Source organism: Crocodylus siamensis, chromosome 6, assembly GCF_052110815.1.
Source record: "Crocodylus siamensis isolate JL-2025a chromosome 6, ASM5211081v1, whole genome shotgun sequence".
NCBI lineage: Eukaryota > Metazoa > Chordata > Crocodylia > Crocodylidae > Crocodylus > Crocodylus siamensis.
Genome location: NC_143400.1, coordinates 53,005,033 through 53,020,736, shown reverse-complemented (window position 1 = coordinate 53,020,736; position 15,704 = coordinate 53,005,033). Strand labels below are relative to the sequence as shown.

General features: G+C 44.8%; 1 protein-coding gene across 1 annotated transcript in view; it reads right to left on the bottom strand.

Moving 5' to 3' along the window:
- The window catches only part of SLCO2A1 (solute carrier organic anion transporter family member 2A1), a 105,424-nt gene extending 90,583 nt beyond the window's left edge, over window positions 1-14,841 (bottom strand). The window contains exons 1-2 of the mRNA XM_090053302.1: window positions 14,691-14,841; window positions 11,080-11,137 (exon numbers count right to left, since the gene is read on the bottom strand). Of these exons, the coding sequence (XP_089909428.1) occupies window positions 11,080-11,137; window positions 14,691-14,786 (154 nt within the window). The 5' untranslated portion in view covers window positions 14,787-14,841. The remainder of the gene's footprint in view (window positions 1-11,079; window positions 11,138-14,690) is intronic.
- Window positions 14,842-15,704: the final 863 nt, after the last annotated feature.

Genomic DNA, 15,704 nt, shown 5'->3' with positions numbered 1-15,704 from the left:
AATCAAAGTAGTCCTCCCCCTGTCCCCCCACCCCTGCCTTTCCCTTCCCTCTTCTGGGTTTGTTTCCCCACAAGCCCACCTTGGAAACGTTTTGGATGGTTTCGTTCCATTTTGGAAATGTTTCAGAGCCTTCCGTTTCAGATGCCAAAACACCTCCGAAACAAAACAGCTGCTGAAATTTCACACAGCTCTAATACGTATACATGCACACGCATGTATAACAATACTTATATATATTTCTGATGCACTATGGAGGGGGGATTGAAATATGTATATATATATGCGTGTGTGTATAATATCATCTCCATATCAATATATGTCTATACATACACACACACACTTGAATCTTCCTCCCCCAAAATGGATCAGAAACAGATATTTATTGTGAAATATTGAAATTCCCTATGTATTTGGGTTGCTGCAGAGACTGTTTCATCAGAGATTTCTGTAGCTGGCTATCAGAGATGGGCACAGATATCCTATTTATTTTAAAACTCCAAATTCTAAGGGGGGGACACTGAGAATCTCAGCTTAATCCAATAAAAAGTACTTTTATTTTGCTTTTCTTAAGTGTTTGCTCACTACTTCTTGTCCTCGCCAAAGGACAAGAAGTGCTCTAACAAAATGTATAAGTGAAAAATAAAATACATAACAAACAAAAACTATCATAACATGATCTGACGGAGACGGAAACTAAGCCAAACTAAACCCAGGCAACCCCTGGGCAAAGACTGTTGTTATTTGTTCTCTAGCAACACTGTGGTAAGTGCAGGTAAGCCACAATGTAGGGCTGCTTATCAGTGTTTTTGAAATTTTTATTCTTTTTTGTGTGGAAAACATCTGTTCCAATGAGGACAGAATAATAATAATAAAAAAAAATTATTTAGTACACCTCATTTCTCAATTCTGGAATTCAGAATGAGTTCATATCACTGCAGCTCTTTAAAAATGTTGAGTACTATTCAATGTGTAACATTGGATGCGCAATATGCAATGAAAGCAATAACCAAATCCACCCTCGTGGAGCAAAAAGCATTTTATTAGACCATACATGAACTTATTTTATTACACTGTTAAAGCTGCATAATCATTTAAGACTAACTTTCTTGTTCTTGGTTGCTGTATAACTTTTCAAAACCCTCCCCTTTGGGGCTAGTCTGGCAGATTTGGTCTCTGCACACAGCTCTAACTTTGGAAGATGAAAAAAACTCAACCAAAAAACCGATTCAGTCAGTACTGGCTAAGAGGACAGTGAACAAAATAAGCTCTCTTTTAAAATACAAGGTGAAAACAAACACCTTCTTCCAACCTTTGTTTTGGACGCAAAGGGCCCAATCAAATGAGACTAGGGATGGTCCTTTTTGACAAGGAGCTGCTCTGGAGCATTCCAATGGAAAATTGGTTTGATGGAACCAAGCTATGAACCTTTGAAAACTGTATTTATAGACATCCAAAGGGGCTGGTTTCCTTCCAGCAACGTCTGGAGCACAGTAACGCTGTGCCATGTACACATGAAAGGCTCTCTCTACCGCAGTGAAAAGCATGGCAAACAGCAGCAGACAGCTTGGATTTGGCGGTTGCTGTGCAGAGCCCCTGCGCTTTGGAAGAATGAAGCAAGAAGCCTCCCAGAACACAAGCTCTTCGGTATTTCTGGTCGCTCCAACCTGCTGCTGAAGCCACCGATAGTGTTTTCCGAGCTGCTCCTCACTACACTGGTGTGGTAGAGGATGGGGATCCTCATGGATGGTTATGATGAAGGATTAGTAACTCCCCAGATGTGTCTACTGAAAACCTTTTTTGCTGTTCTGACAGTTGTCAGGATTCGACACTGGCAGTTCGGTACCATTCTTTATTACTCACCTCTCTTCCTGGGGTTCTCCTCACTTTTCTCAGCCTGGCCTCCGAGGGCAATGGAAGAGTTACTGCCATGCATTACGCAGGCCCTTTCAAGCAACATTTCCTCCCATCTCTCTGGCTGTGCTCACCATGGAGAACATCTGCTCACACTGAGATCTGCAGAGCTCCTTTTTCTGACATGGAGACACCCAGTTACTTAGGTTGGGCCCACATCCCATAAAATGCTGGGCTGCTGCATCATACCAAGCACATAAGGGCTTCACAGACTTCTTAGGTCAAACAGAGCACTCTTGACCCTAAGCATCACTCGTGACCAGCTACCATACTCAAACTTCTACACTGAGAAAGGAAGATAGAGAAGGAACCAGTATAATCTATGGATCATTGGCATCAAACTGGCCAGTTGTGGCCTTGGCTCCACCACGATCTGCTGGCTGGGAAACTGGCTCCGTGGTCGGACCCAGAGGGTTGTAATTGATGGCAGTCACTCATCGTGGTGCCCTGTGACCAGGGGGGTCCCTCAAGGCTCTGTCCTGGGACCCATCTTGTTCAACATCTTCATTAATGACGTGGACATTGGAGTCAGGAGTGGACTGGCCAAGTTCGCCGATGACACCAAACTTTGGGGCAAAGCATCCATGCCAGAAGATAGGCGGGTGATCCAGGCTGACCTGGACAAGCTCAGCAAATGGGCAGACGAGAACCTGATGGTGTTTAACACCGAAAAATGCAAGGTTCTCCACCTTGGGAGGAAAAACCTGCAGCACCCTTATAGGCTCGGCAGTGCTACGTTGGTTAGCACTACAGAAGAAAGAGACTTGGGGGTCATCATTGACCACAAGATGAACATGAGCCTCCAATGCGATGCTGCGGCTAGTAAAGCGACCAAAACGCTGGCTTGCATCCATAGATGCTTCTCGAGCAAATCCCGGGACGTCATTCTCCCCTTGTACTCGGCCTTGGTGAGGCCGCAGCTGGAGTACTGCATCCAGTTTTGGGCTCCACAATTCAAAAAGGATGTGGAGAAGCTTGAGAGAGTCCAGAGGAGAGCCACGCGCATGATCAGAGGTCAGGAAAACAGACCTTACGACGACAGGCTGAGAGCCATGGGACTCTTTAGCCTGGAAAAGCGTAGGCTCAGGGGTGATCTGATGGCCACCTATAAGTTTATCAGGGGTGACCACCAGGATCTGGGGGAACGTTTGTTCACCAGAGCGCCCCAAGGGATGACGAGGTCGAACGGTCACAAACTCCTGCAAGACCGTTTCAGGCTGGACATAAGGAAGAATTTCTTTACTGTCCGAGCCCCCAAGGTCTGGAACAGTCTGCCAGCGGAGGTGGTTCAAGCACCTACATTGAACACCTTCAAGAGTAAATTGGATGCTTATCTTGCTGGGATCCTATGACCCCAGCTGACTTCCTGCCCTTTGGGCAGGGGGCTGGACTCGATGATCTCCCAAGGTCCCTTCCAGCCCTAATGTCTATGAAATCTATGAAATCAAGGACAACCATGGTCCACAGACCACATCATAAGAACCACTATTCTCCTTGCTTTCTGCCCCTACAGCCTTATCCTGGAGTCACTCAGGTATCCTACTCTACATTCCTGCTTTTCAAACCCCCAGGCACTGCGACCTGTGTCTTCATGTTTGCTTTGCAATTCCTGTGGGTCATGAAGTTTTGTTACCATCACTGGTTACCCCAGTCTGCAGCACTGCAATCCAGTCCCACTTGTGAGTGCTAGTAGGATGAACCCAAAAGCCCCCAAATGGAGCTGGGCAAGGAAGAAAGCTCCAGCCTCCTCCTCAGGTGCCCTCTCTGCCCTGGCTCTGGAGCTCCTGCACAACTCCACATGTGCTTGCAGCAGCATTTATGCCCATTACTAGGAGGATGGCAGCACCCGCCAAGGTTTGCTACTTGCTGCTTCACAGCACTTTGAAAGTGACCCTTGCTTGCAAGACCCAGACAGAAGAGAAGATGAAAGAAGAGGAATCCTGTGTGCAAGAAAACATGGTAGCTCACAACCCATACCTTTTTCAGTTGCTGGAGATAGGCTTGCACATTAAAAAGGAGGAAGTATGGCAACAGCAGTTTCTGCTGCTTAAGCCTCTGCCAGGGGAAAGTGAGAATAAAGCTTGCTTGTTCCAGCTCATGCATCGAACAGCTTCTTCACTGTGTTTTTTTGTACAGCCTTCTGCTCAGGATTTAGGCCCAATGTCACTGTGCCTGCTGCTCCTATCTCATGGCATAGGACAGGTGCTTGGTGTTTGTTAACAGAGCTGGCTGGAAAATGGAAATCCCTTTCCATGAAACATTGTGAAATTTTTGGTTTCCCCTCCTCTTTCATTCTGAATCAGGAGGGGGAAAAAAACCGAACCAAAACACATCATCTTTTTTATTCCATAGGAAGGATTTCCAAAACAATACTGTGTGGGGAGAACTGAATCAGAGCTTTTCTGGTTTGCCAGCGGTCTGTCTGATGGGCAAGATCACAACAGCAGGAAAAGTGGCTAGCTGAGGACCATACGAGCTCCTGTGTAGCCTAGAAATGAACAAAGGAGCCAGTAGCTTAGCTCCCAAGTAGCTTGTTGAGCAGGGGAGCTGGCTAGCAGGAAAATAAGCTGTCCCAGGGAGCCTGGCAACCCATTGGGCTGGCAAGCCTTGGAGAAACCCTATAACCTGCAGCTTGGCAACCCAGCTTCCTCTCAGGCAAGAGAGAGAAGCAGGCAAGCTTCTGATGGAAGGTTTCCAGAGGCTCAGACAGGATGGCCACATTCCTGCCGAATGCTTTGAGTCCAGCAAACACACATTTTCCAATGGAAAGCTGCTCAGAAGTTTCCCAATGGACACTGTCTGACAAAAGATGCCAGGTCGGTGGAACAAAAGCTTTCCATGGAACATGAAAATTCCACCGTGCTTTCAGCAGAACCCACAAGCAGGTTGCATGCTCCTCAACCCAGGAGCCATGGCCTTCCTCTGACTCTTCCAAAAAAAGCTTTACTAACTTAGCAGACAAATTGGCATGGCCAAGGTGGGGCAGTTCTATGTCTCTGTGAAAGCACCCAACATAGGACTTTCACCCACCTGGACTCACTGGCAATGTAGGAAAAGCTTTCTGGGAGGGTCCAAGGAAACAGTGACTAAAAAAACCAACCCCGCTTATGAAACTTTCCAATTCTTGATTTTCATTTATCCTGATTGTGGCTTCTGGCCTTTTTAAGGCAGCTTAGGTTTTTCATCCCCCTGCTCCTCTAGTGAAGCCCCCTTCTTCCCATCATTCAGCCCCCTTCTTTCTGTCTCCAGTATGTTCTTCTCACTACTCAGCTCTTGACCTACAACCCACTTCTTCTGCACAGAAAAACTTCAGACTGTGACACCTCTTGCCCTCACAGACCTGCCTAAAACCGTATCAAGCTCAGTCTGTCCCTCACAATTGTGGCAAGGCAGAAAAGCAATACTTCACTCACTTCTCCCTTTGATATCATTCATCTCTCAAGGTGGGAGTCTGGTCATACCCTTTATATCTTAGCTTTCCCAAAGGATAGGCAAATCTGATTCACTAACAGAAACTCACAGAGACAAGACTGACATTTGCCTGCAGAGAATTTCGAAACAACATTTCTGATGGGAAATATACTTGTGCAAAACTAATCTATTTCAGCAAAAAGTGATCTGATCTGCCATGGAGCAAGTAATCTACTTGAAGAAATGGTCTCAACCTGCGCTGGCCCATGGACAACAATAAGGAGCAAGTAACCATGCCTCAGGCACCAGTCTTTGCTGTCCCTGTCTACCTAAAGAGACCCATTTCTATTGGAAAGCATAACTTTTTGTGGTCATAAGCAATAGGTTGGAGAGCTGCTGGTCTAGATCTAAATGGATCGAGAGCAGGAAGGGAGCTAGGTACAGAAGAGTGAAGAGACCTCCAGGATCATATGATAACAGGCCGGAAAAAGAGTGTGTTCACTTTACTTGGCATCCCAGAAGACCTCTCTCACAGCCACTGGACCAAGGTACCTCTTCTTGTTCCAGGACTGCTGTGGTAGAGAACTCCCCTGGATTCACAGTTCCCTCCTGGGACATTTCTATACATGTTGAAAGAAGTAGCTGGGCCACATTGGTAGATCAGAGATAAACAGTTGCACTGGAAATGAACCATAGAGCAAGCAGACAGGTTCAGAAGAAATCTTCATAAAAGAAAAGGGCAGGAGGGGGAGGAGAAAGAAACACTGTTCAGAAACCCTATCTGTGCTCTGCAGTAGTTCCAGTGAATGGGAGAACTCTGGCCAAGAGTGAGCCACAAGAAACACACAGAGCTGTGACTTTGCCCCAGACAGACAGCATTAAGTGCAGCTCTGGACGGAGCAAGGAGTGATATTTCCAAGAGACATTCCAGGCACCAAGTCCAGCCTTCACCGTAAATCAATAGAGTTACCGCACCAGCTACGGTCCTTCTTCTGGCAGCAGGACGGCTACTGGATCCCAACATCAGAGGGCTCTTCAAACTGTAATGTCACATCCAACTACAGGCAACTCATACTTAAGCAAAAGATACCATTATTCTGAGTGTTCTGGGGCATTAAATGTGGTACTATTGTATTCAATGCCTGCACTAGACAAACAGCAATAATGCTTCACTGTATTAGCATGCATAAGCCTCAAACAGATTGCAATACCTTTAGACACCAAAAAAAGCCAACCCCAAAACTTCCCATCTCTTCAGTCCTAAAATCACACAGCTTGAGAGAAAGAGAGTGCGAGCGAGCGAGCGAGCTTGGGGCTGATTAGGTCCAGTAAAGTTTTCCTCAGTTGTTCTAAATTGGCAATTCATGTCCAGGCAGTCATCAGAGCTGGACATAAAGGCAGCACCTAACACAGAAGTTTCCAGTCCATGGTAACATCCCCCCCCCACAGTAGGACAGTGAGAAATATCCAAAAAGAGTACGTTTTCTTGGAGAAGGGCAAGACAAACAAGTAGAGTTTTGTTTAGACTTGGAAAATGCAGTATTTCCAGATAACAAGACAATAGCAACTTGGGAGTGTTCAAGAGCCAATTCCATTTTCAATATAGGTAGGGAGCCAACAGATTCCTCGTATCTGAAAAAGTTAGATAATTTCAAAAAGAAAAGCCATCCTGAATTAGGACAAAGTCTGAATCTGGAATTTTTAGGACAAAATTTGAGTCTAGAAGATTCAGTTTGGGTCAAAATAACTTTCTTTCAGCCATCTCACTTAAATTTTGATATTTTAAAATGAGAAATTAAGAAACATTTCAGAGCAAAAACCCAATAAGTTTTCCCTTTGAACATATTTTGACAATTTGAAAAGCAAGGCATTTTTCACAACTGACTCTTTCCCCTCAAAGTCCATTTTGTTTTTGCCAGAAAAAGCTTTAAATAAAAGGTCTTACCAGCCCTACTAAAATGTGATTTATTTCTCCATTCTTAGGGGAGACTGAAGGTTATCCTGCAGTGAACTACTATAGGTCTGTAAGTACCCAGACCTGCTAAGGGATTCAGCTGTAATCTGAATTCTACTCACTGAGACCGACTCCTTTGCTCTTTATTCAAACTGAAGCTATTTAAGGGGACTGATGAACACAGGTGCACAAACAACTTGGTTGCCCTCCTCTGTAGTGAGAAGTGTGGCCCCTCTTCCTTGGATCTCTTGAGTATATTTTAACACTCCTAGCAGCAGCAGGACTTTGGCCACCACGGTCCCCCTGCTTTACTTGCAGCCGGGTAGGGTGCTATGCTTTGTGGTTGCGACAGGGTTGCCTGTGTAGTTTAGCAACAGGTTAGACAAGGATTTGCTTGGGGTGGTTCGGATAGTGATGATCCTGCCTCAAGTAGGGGATTGGACTAGATGACCTCCAAAGGTCCCTTCCAGCCTGATTTTTCTATAATAAGGTAAAGCAGAGTGTGAACTTGAAGTCAGTCAGGTCCCCAGTAACTGTTCATGTACACACACTTGTCCTGGTGGAAGCGAGAGGTAGCTTATGCTGCTTTCATGGATGGGTAAGCTACTATGTATTTACAGTGAGGTAAGGACATATTTACCAGAGAGGAGCTGACACACTGCAAGTGCACACCAGAGTTTACAATGGCGTATCTTGTACATGCGACCTCCCACTAAGGTTGCATGCGAATGCCAGCAGCAAAACATGACCTGTTCCCTGCAGTGGGGCCATGGGAAGTAAAGTACTACTCCCAGTGAGCAAAGATCAGTCAGGTATAGGAGCGGTGGGTCTGATACTCATGAAATGCCGAAACTGCAGTCTCCAGGACAGTTTATGTGGTGTGACGTTTTAAAATTTTGCTTTATTTATTATTACGCCATCATCGTTAATATTACTAGGGTATCGTGATTACTGTTACTATTGTTGCTGCTGTTATTTTAAACTGCATACATGGGAATTGCCCAGGCACTGAAATTTTTAGCATCCATGAGTACTTAACCCCAACACAAGTTTGGGAATGTTGTCACAACACAAGGTCTAGCTGAAAGTTGCCTTTGTGGTGTCGTACGTCTAACTCTGTATTTAGTTTGACAGGCTGCTTCAGCTCACGACCTCCGGGGACCATCATCGCTGCTGTGGTGGAGGCAAGGGTTACAATGACTCACAACCACATCTTTGGACCACATCCAGGAAGCACAGTTCCTCCCTTCTGGGGAAGCCAGCATTATCAAGTAAGCTTAGGCTTAGTGTCAGTAAGTGAAGGAATAAGTTCAACTGATTTATAACTGCTCTGATGAGAATGACAGTCACTTAACCCCAAAGTATAAATAAGACAGATCAATGCCAAGAAATGAATTTCCTGTTATAAAGTTAAATTCACAAAGTTCCTTCACAAGGCTCTTTAATATTAGTTTAAAGCAGTGCCATATAAAGACCTACCGACTCCTCATTTAGAGTTTGCTTTCTAGTGCTTGTCTAGTTTCTGCTTTCAAAATTCAGGCTACTCTTTATATGGGGAAGATCCTAAGCCAGTCCATTGCATCTCTTAGTCATTAGAGTCTCACTCATGCAAGCCTTTAAATCAAGTCTTTCAAGAGTCAAGAAAGGAGTTAAAGACTTGATGCATGGATGACAGGGCAAAAGCTTCTAGACTGAATTATGGAAGAGTCTGAACTCTTTTAGCCTTCAAGGTCTATTAATCTGGTCTGGGGCTGCTGTGCTATTAGGCATTTTATCCCCAAGGAAGAAGGGCTGGCTGAGTCCATGGGATGAGATTTCCCTGCACTGTCCCTTAGCACAACTAGGATCTGGCAAAAAAATAAGAGTAACATTTAGGTTTGCATAGTAGTTTTACAAGGGGCTTTCATTTGTTTGCTGAAGTCTTCCTCCTCTCCTAGCACAGCCTGCACGGTGGAACTGGAGTCAAGTTGATATAATTACATTTAGCAGCACTTGGCTGGCACCAGTGGATTTTACAGGCACGGCAAAGTTAGGTGTCAAACTCTTTGCATCCTTTGTGCCCATGAAAGTGTCTCTCAACATTCCTAGGAACACTATTAGCAGGGGACCCCAAGACACTGCTCTTGGCCAATGGTTTCCTAGTACTGTCCTCATTTTGGTGGGGACATCGGAAATCCTCCCATCAGTCAACATAGGCCAGACTGTACATGGCACAAGAAACAAAACACACGCGCATATCTCCACTTCACTGACCACGGAGAAAGAAAAATAAATCCATGACTCATGCTCAGTGGCATGTTATCTGTGAAAATGCACTTAATTAAAGTCAGGTACCATTTCCTCAGTGCCTGTTCCTGTTGTTTGACCTCTGGCTTCACTTCTCTTTGCCTTTCCAGGACAGCTCCTGGTTTGGGGCACAGAAACAAGAAACTCCAAGCCCTTTCTGGGAAGAGCTTCTTGAAAAGTGCCTGCCAGTCTCTGCCTTATCTTTCCTCCAACACCGCTTTGTCAGCGTCTCTTGACTGGGAAGTGCTAATTGGCGTCTCTGTGGCCAAATGGGAACAGACATGGGTCATCTTGTCCTGTGCTTGCCTTTCCTCTGGGCTTCTCAAGAGAACCATTATTAAGGAATATAAATATAGTCCTCCTGGACAGATCAGCAGTGGGGTGGAGGTTCCTCCGTCAGATGTCTGGCTCAATATAGCACCTCTGGACCATTCAACCACCACTGAATAGCATTTTTGACAGCTTCTTCAAACCACATTCAATTGTTTATTAATAACTTTGTCTCTCTCACACACCCACAATGAAGTCGTCAAGAAAACAATGGTAGTTTAAATTTAGATAGAAGAGACCTAGAGGCACCACAAAATGCTTCCCCTTCTGGAGACAGCTCACCATAGCCAGGGATAAGAGATGTTATGCTATCTTCATATGAAAAACTATTGCTCTTTTTAAGTTTTCCCTGATGGCTCTCACTGGGGCTTCCTGAAGGATGGCTGATTCATAGCTAGGGATTACAGGCAATATCTCCATGCTCATACTGACTTACGCTTCTCCTAACTAATTCCTGGAACACCACAAGCACAGACAGAGCACTGCTGTAGCTGTGCCAATAGTTTCCTGTCTAACAGGATACAGAGAGGGGCAGAAGATAATTGCCCCACTTCCTCCAAAGGCCTTTACCTTTGGAGTCTCTTCCCCATCCCCATCCCCCCAACAATATTCTAGTGAGATTCAGTTAATTATCTATTTTCCACAGGTGCATCCATTGCCATTATTAAGATCTCACAGAGCATACTGGAAGCCATCACTGGGAGAAATTCATAGTTTGGGTACAACTCAAAAGAGGGAAATGCTTGGAAAAGCTAGCCAGGATGGCACCTCCTCCACTTCCACCATGTTTTAAACCATTTTTCTAAGCACAATGCAAAGGTTTGAGGTCTTAAATATATCTGGGTGAAGTTTTTTGGCCAAAACTTTCCATCAGAAAGAAGCAGGGGGGAGGGAAGCTACTTCAGCAGCCCCAAAACTTTTTCCTGAATGCATTTCATCTTTACCAAGTTCTCAGAGTTAACCAGAGATAAAAATGGAAACTTTCAACCTTTCTGAACATTTTCTGGATTTTAAGGTTTTTCCATGCAACACAGAACAGCCTTTTGTTTAGTCATTTTCTTCCACTGAAGACACCCCCACACTCCCCAAACACCCTTTAAGTCAGCTAATGTCCAAACCAAAACGGTTTCTCTTGGAAGTGAACTTTCACCCAGTTATGGAGGTTTCTCCCAGGGCACCAAACTCACCTCGTTTCATAACAGGTCTGGCTGGGAGAGATTGATAGGAATCTGTCAAATCCATGTCCTGTAAGAGATCAAAAGGGAGACTGAACACAACTGAACCACCACAAGGTCCTAGCAAGAGTCTCTTCCTGAGGACAGCTTCTGGGCTGCCCCAGCCTAGCTTGGTACTCACAAGCAAGTCTTCAGCTACAGCTCCAAAGTCATGGCTAGGCATCAGACCCTCACTCCTCTCCAAGGAGACCCACCCAGTCACCAGTCCTGACTGCAGGAATGCCCTCTCCTCTCCTCTCCAGCTCAGCTCCTCCTCTTTCACATCCTGCCTTCAGACCTGACATTGCTTACAGGTGTGACAGAGAGAGGCTACTCAGCCCAGAGCAGCTCATTAACCCTCAGCTGGCTGATGTGGTGTGTGTCCACTTCAAGCACCCCTGAAACAATCTTGCTTTAACTTTTCTTTTTTTTTTTTAAATAAGTATTTTGGGTGGACCCTTTTCTTCCTCCCTTCCAGCACTAATCCTCACTTACTAATACTGCGCTGAGATACTTAAGTAGCATCAGTGACAAAGTACATCTTCTTCTACCTCCTGCTAGGAAACTCCACTCCTTCCTTCTGGACAAGGACTTGGGCCTGGTGGCTCATGCTCTTGTTACCTCTGGGCTGGATTATGTATTACTCACCAAAGCAGAATGTGAAAACAACAGGCATGCTGCAGGCTGAGCAGACAAGGTTCTTTAGGTAGATGTGATATCTTGCAGGTGGAGCATGCATTCATGTACTCAGGGCCTCACACTACAGAATGCAGTTCCCCATCTTCCACAAATTAAGCTGCTGTCAGCACAGAGAACATGCACTGCGCTTCCCTCCACTGGCTCCCAGTCAGCTTTTATTATCAAGCTAAGGCCTTCACTCTTGAGCTTCAGTTCTCCCATCTACCCTGATGAGTGGTGCTCCTTGGAGGTAGAGAAGCACACAGGAGCTTTAGCTACGTACGCTCAGTGGCAGTCTCAGCTGCAGAGTCACCTTCCAGAAGGAAAGTGATTAATCCAAAAATCAGAGCCCCTTATAGACCACGCTATAGGACTGTCTTTGGTAAAGCTCTAAGAGTACTACTAGACTAGTACAAACATTTCGAGCAATAACGGCTCCCCTAGGAAAGGGAAAAGAACCAAAGCCTCCATAAAGGTCACTGGGGACTCCCTCCAAATGATGCCAGGGAGCTATTCATATGCTATGATCATGGGTATAGTCCAGAACCCTAGATTGGAGAAGTATGAATAGGAAGGGACTTCATAATTTCCTTTTTTTTTTTTTAATTACATTTGGTAATAATAAAGTAAAGTTATGTAATCTTGTCACAAACAAACAGATCATGGAATAAAAGACTCTAAATGGAAAAGGATTGCAGGTATATCATTATATGAAAATGGGATAAAATGAACCAAATAAGCAGTAACAGTAAGGATGGGGAAACATTTTCAATTTCTAAATGGTAGGAGTAGAAAGGAATGAGCTGATTATGTGCCCCAAGCCACCACTTGATGGAAACTCAATATAAATGATTATAGACATTTTAAAGAAACTCTTGCAAGGCTCTGTCCCGTAAAATTACCGCTCTACCAAGAGCCACAGGGAAGACAAGTTAAGACACATAACTTGGTATGGCCCCAAAGATGCAGAGGTTTGGGAGAAAAATTATATGACCAAAACAATCACTGGAATGAGAAACATAGGGGAGAAACAGGGGACTGCTGACAAAATGGTGAACACAAAACAACAGGAGACAGTAAAGCAGATGGTTCTTGATGGAATCAATCTGGGAACAACTTGGAAGATTGAGCTCATCTCTTCTTGGAGGATGAGGATCAACAGGTGATTGGAGGGTTACTACCTTCATATGAGTGCACAGGCTGCACTAGTAAAGTACCAGTACTGGGAGGTTGCCCTTCCCCGTTTGCCTGCTTTGTTTTAAGACTCAAGCTACCCCTTCCTGGACTCCCTCTGAACATCTGAAGGCAATTTTTCCTCACTTCTGTAAGACACAAGATGCATCTAGAGAGGTTGATACAGTATCAGACCTTCTGTTCATTACTCATTTTTGGGGACCTGGCAGTGGGGGCCCTTCCTTCTGCTCCCACAGGGCAGAAGATACACAGCCCTCTTCTCCTGACAGATGCTGGTCCTGGGTAGCAGCTGGGCTGAGAGCATCATCATTTCCTCAGCCACCTACCAGCCTCCCAGATGCTCCCACACCAGCTACTGTAGCAATAGGAGAAAATACAGATGTGCGTTGCGGCTGACAGAAAGCAAAAGGCCCTTTCCAGAACTGGGTACAGAAAGCCCCCATGGAAGAAAAGAATGAAACTCATTCACTCCTCTCAGCTAAGAAGCTCCCTCCCACTCAGCCCCTCTTAGCTAAGAAGCTCCCTCCCACTCAGCCCCATGTTTTCCCTTCTCTCAGCACATACCCATTGCTTTTGCTTTTCTTCTAAGCCCACAGAAAGGGGAACCACTTCACATTGGGTTAGCAGTCCACCCCCAGATCTCTTAGCTTTCCCTCCCAGAGTCCAGATCACAGGGAAATGGCTCACACTGACTGAATCAGATGCCTCTGGTCTGGTTCACTCTGATCAGAAGTCTGACGTGGCCTTGGCATGCGTCAACAGCATGTGCCTAGAATACAATTGCTGGTTTAGAGCAATTGTGACATCACACTGAATTGTGAGGAGATACCAACTCTAGAAGGCAAAGCCCATTTCTTTCAGGCTGTAGGAAACATACCATCTCCCAGATGGCCACTGTCTTCTGGAGAGAAGGCCTGTAAGCAGTATGGGTACATCTACACCTGTGCTTTAATATGCACTAACCTATTTTAATGTGCATTAAAGCATCACTTTAAAAAACATGCTTTTTACTTGATGCATATTAAAATAGGCTAATACACATTAAGTGTCATTTAAAAAGCGTGCTCTTGAGTTGATGCGCATTAAGACAGACTACTATGCATTTTCCTAGTACCTCATATTGGAAGTACTAGATTTAATGCACATTAACTAAAGCACATTAATGCATGTGGAGATGTGCCCTATGTGCTTAGATGTAGGAATAGATTATAGAAGGCAGAATATGTCTGCCCAAAGAACAGCCCTTACACCACAAGTGCAAGCGTCACGCCCTCAAGAAAGGTTCCCAAGAAAACTCAGTATGACCCACATACTGGAGAAATTTGTACAGAGTGATTCTGCTGGTCAGGTCCTCAGCAAAGAGTGAGCCCAGGACTTCCGGCTGCAAGCAGAGATTTCCAGCATTTGAGCTAAGAGAGGAAGACCATTAGTTGTGAGCAGAATAGGAGCTGACTGCTCTTCCTAAAGGACCATTCACACAGTGGTCTATAAACACACTTATTGATGCACTTACAAGGGAAGGAAACAAGAAGATGGACAGTTAATACCCAGAAGGAGGACAGTCAACCTGGAATGACTGTGTTTGAGCTAACAAGGAATATGAGAATGAAAACAGACAGCTGTAGGAGAGACAGGCTAAAGAGCTGGCATGCAAACAGAGTAATAATTAAATCTTCCCCACCTGACCCCACTCTTGAATAGATTTCTCTTACCAAAGCTTTCCATCTCCCCAAGACGGTTGCACTGTGTTGCTGTCTGCTTCCCAGGACCCAGTGGGTAGGGACCCTTGCAAAGCCCTTCTTTGCCATTAGCTCTTTCCAGTGTAGGAAAAAAGTAGCAGAGAATTGGACCCTGAGTATGTAATTTTGAGACACTCCCTGTTTCCTGCATGCTAGCAGAAGCTGCCATTTCTCAGAGATTAGGGACTCCCACCCTACTGACTGTTGGGAAGCCTCCTGATTATGTGCCTCTGAGTCTGTGTTTGGTTTGGTTTGATTTGTTCAATTAATATTTATACAGGATAAGGTCCACTGAGATGCAGCTACTCATTCACAGGGACATCCTGTTGTCAAACAAGAAGGGTTAAGTCAACATTACAGGAAAGTTCAACAATATCAAAGCAAATACAGCCCAGAACTTGGCCAGCGGCGTGAGGACCAGAAACACCACCAAACAACAAAAGCTGGCGAGGCATTTATGAAATGCCTTCTTTCAGATTTGCCCCACAATGATGCACTATGCTGTGACTCTGAACAGGAAATATTCTCCGTTTCCAGTTATCAGTTGCTGTCATCATTTACAAGAGGTGGCATTTTCTCTTAGATACGTCAGCAAGTAAGACAAGACTGTAAAAAAAGAAAAAAAAAAGGAACTGAAAAACATGCCATGGTAAAGCACTTCATATTGACAGAGGCCTCCTACATATCTTTCCATCTTTAGCATCTCTGACCCTGAGAGAAGTCAACAGATGTCTAAGCAGTGATCAGAAAATGCCACCTTTTTTCAGGCTTCAAAAAGAAACAGAGAACTGTGACTTCCTTTTTCATCCTAGAACAATTAAAAGGAATTCATTTCCCTAGAAGAGGAATGAAAGATCTGATACGCCTTTCCTCATTCCCCTGAAGCATGAGGAATATGGTTTAGACTCTAAATACAGTAAATAGCAGCTAATTCTGGAATATCTGCCTTTTTTCAAAGACATCTTTCCTGATTGTTTTATTACATTA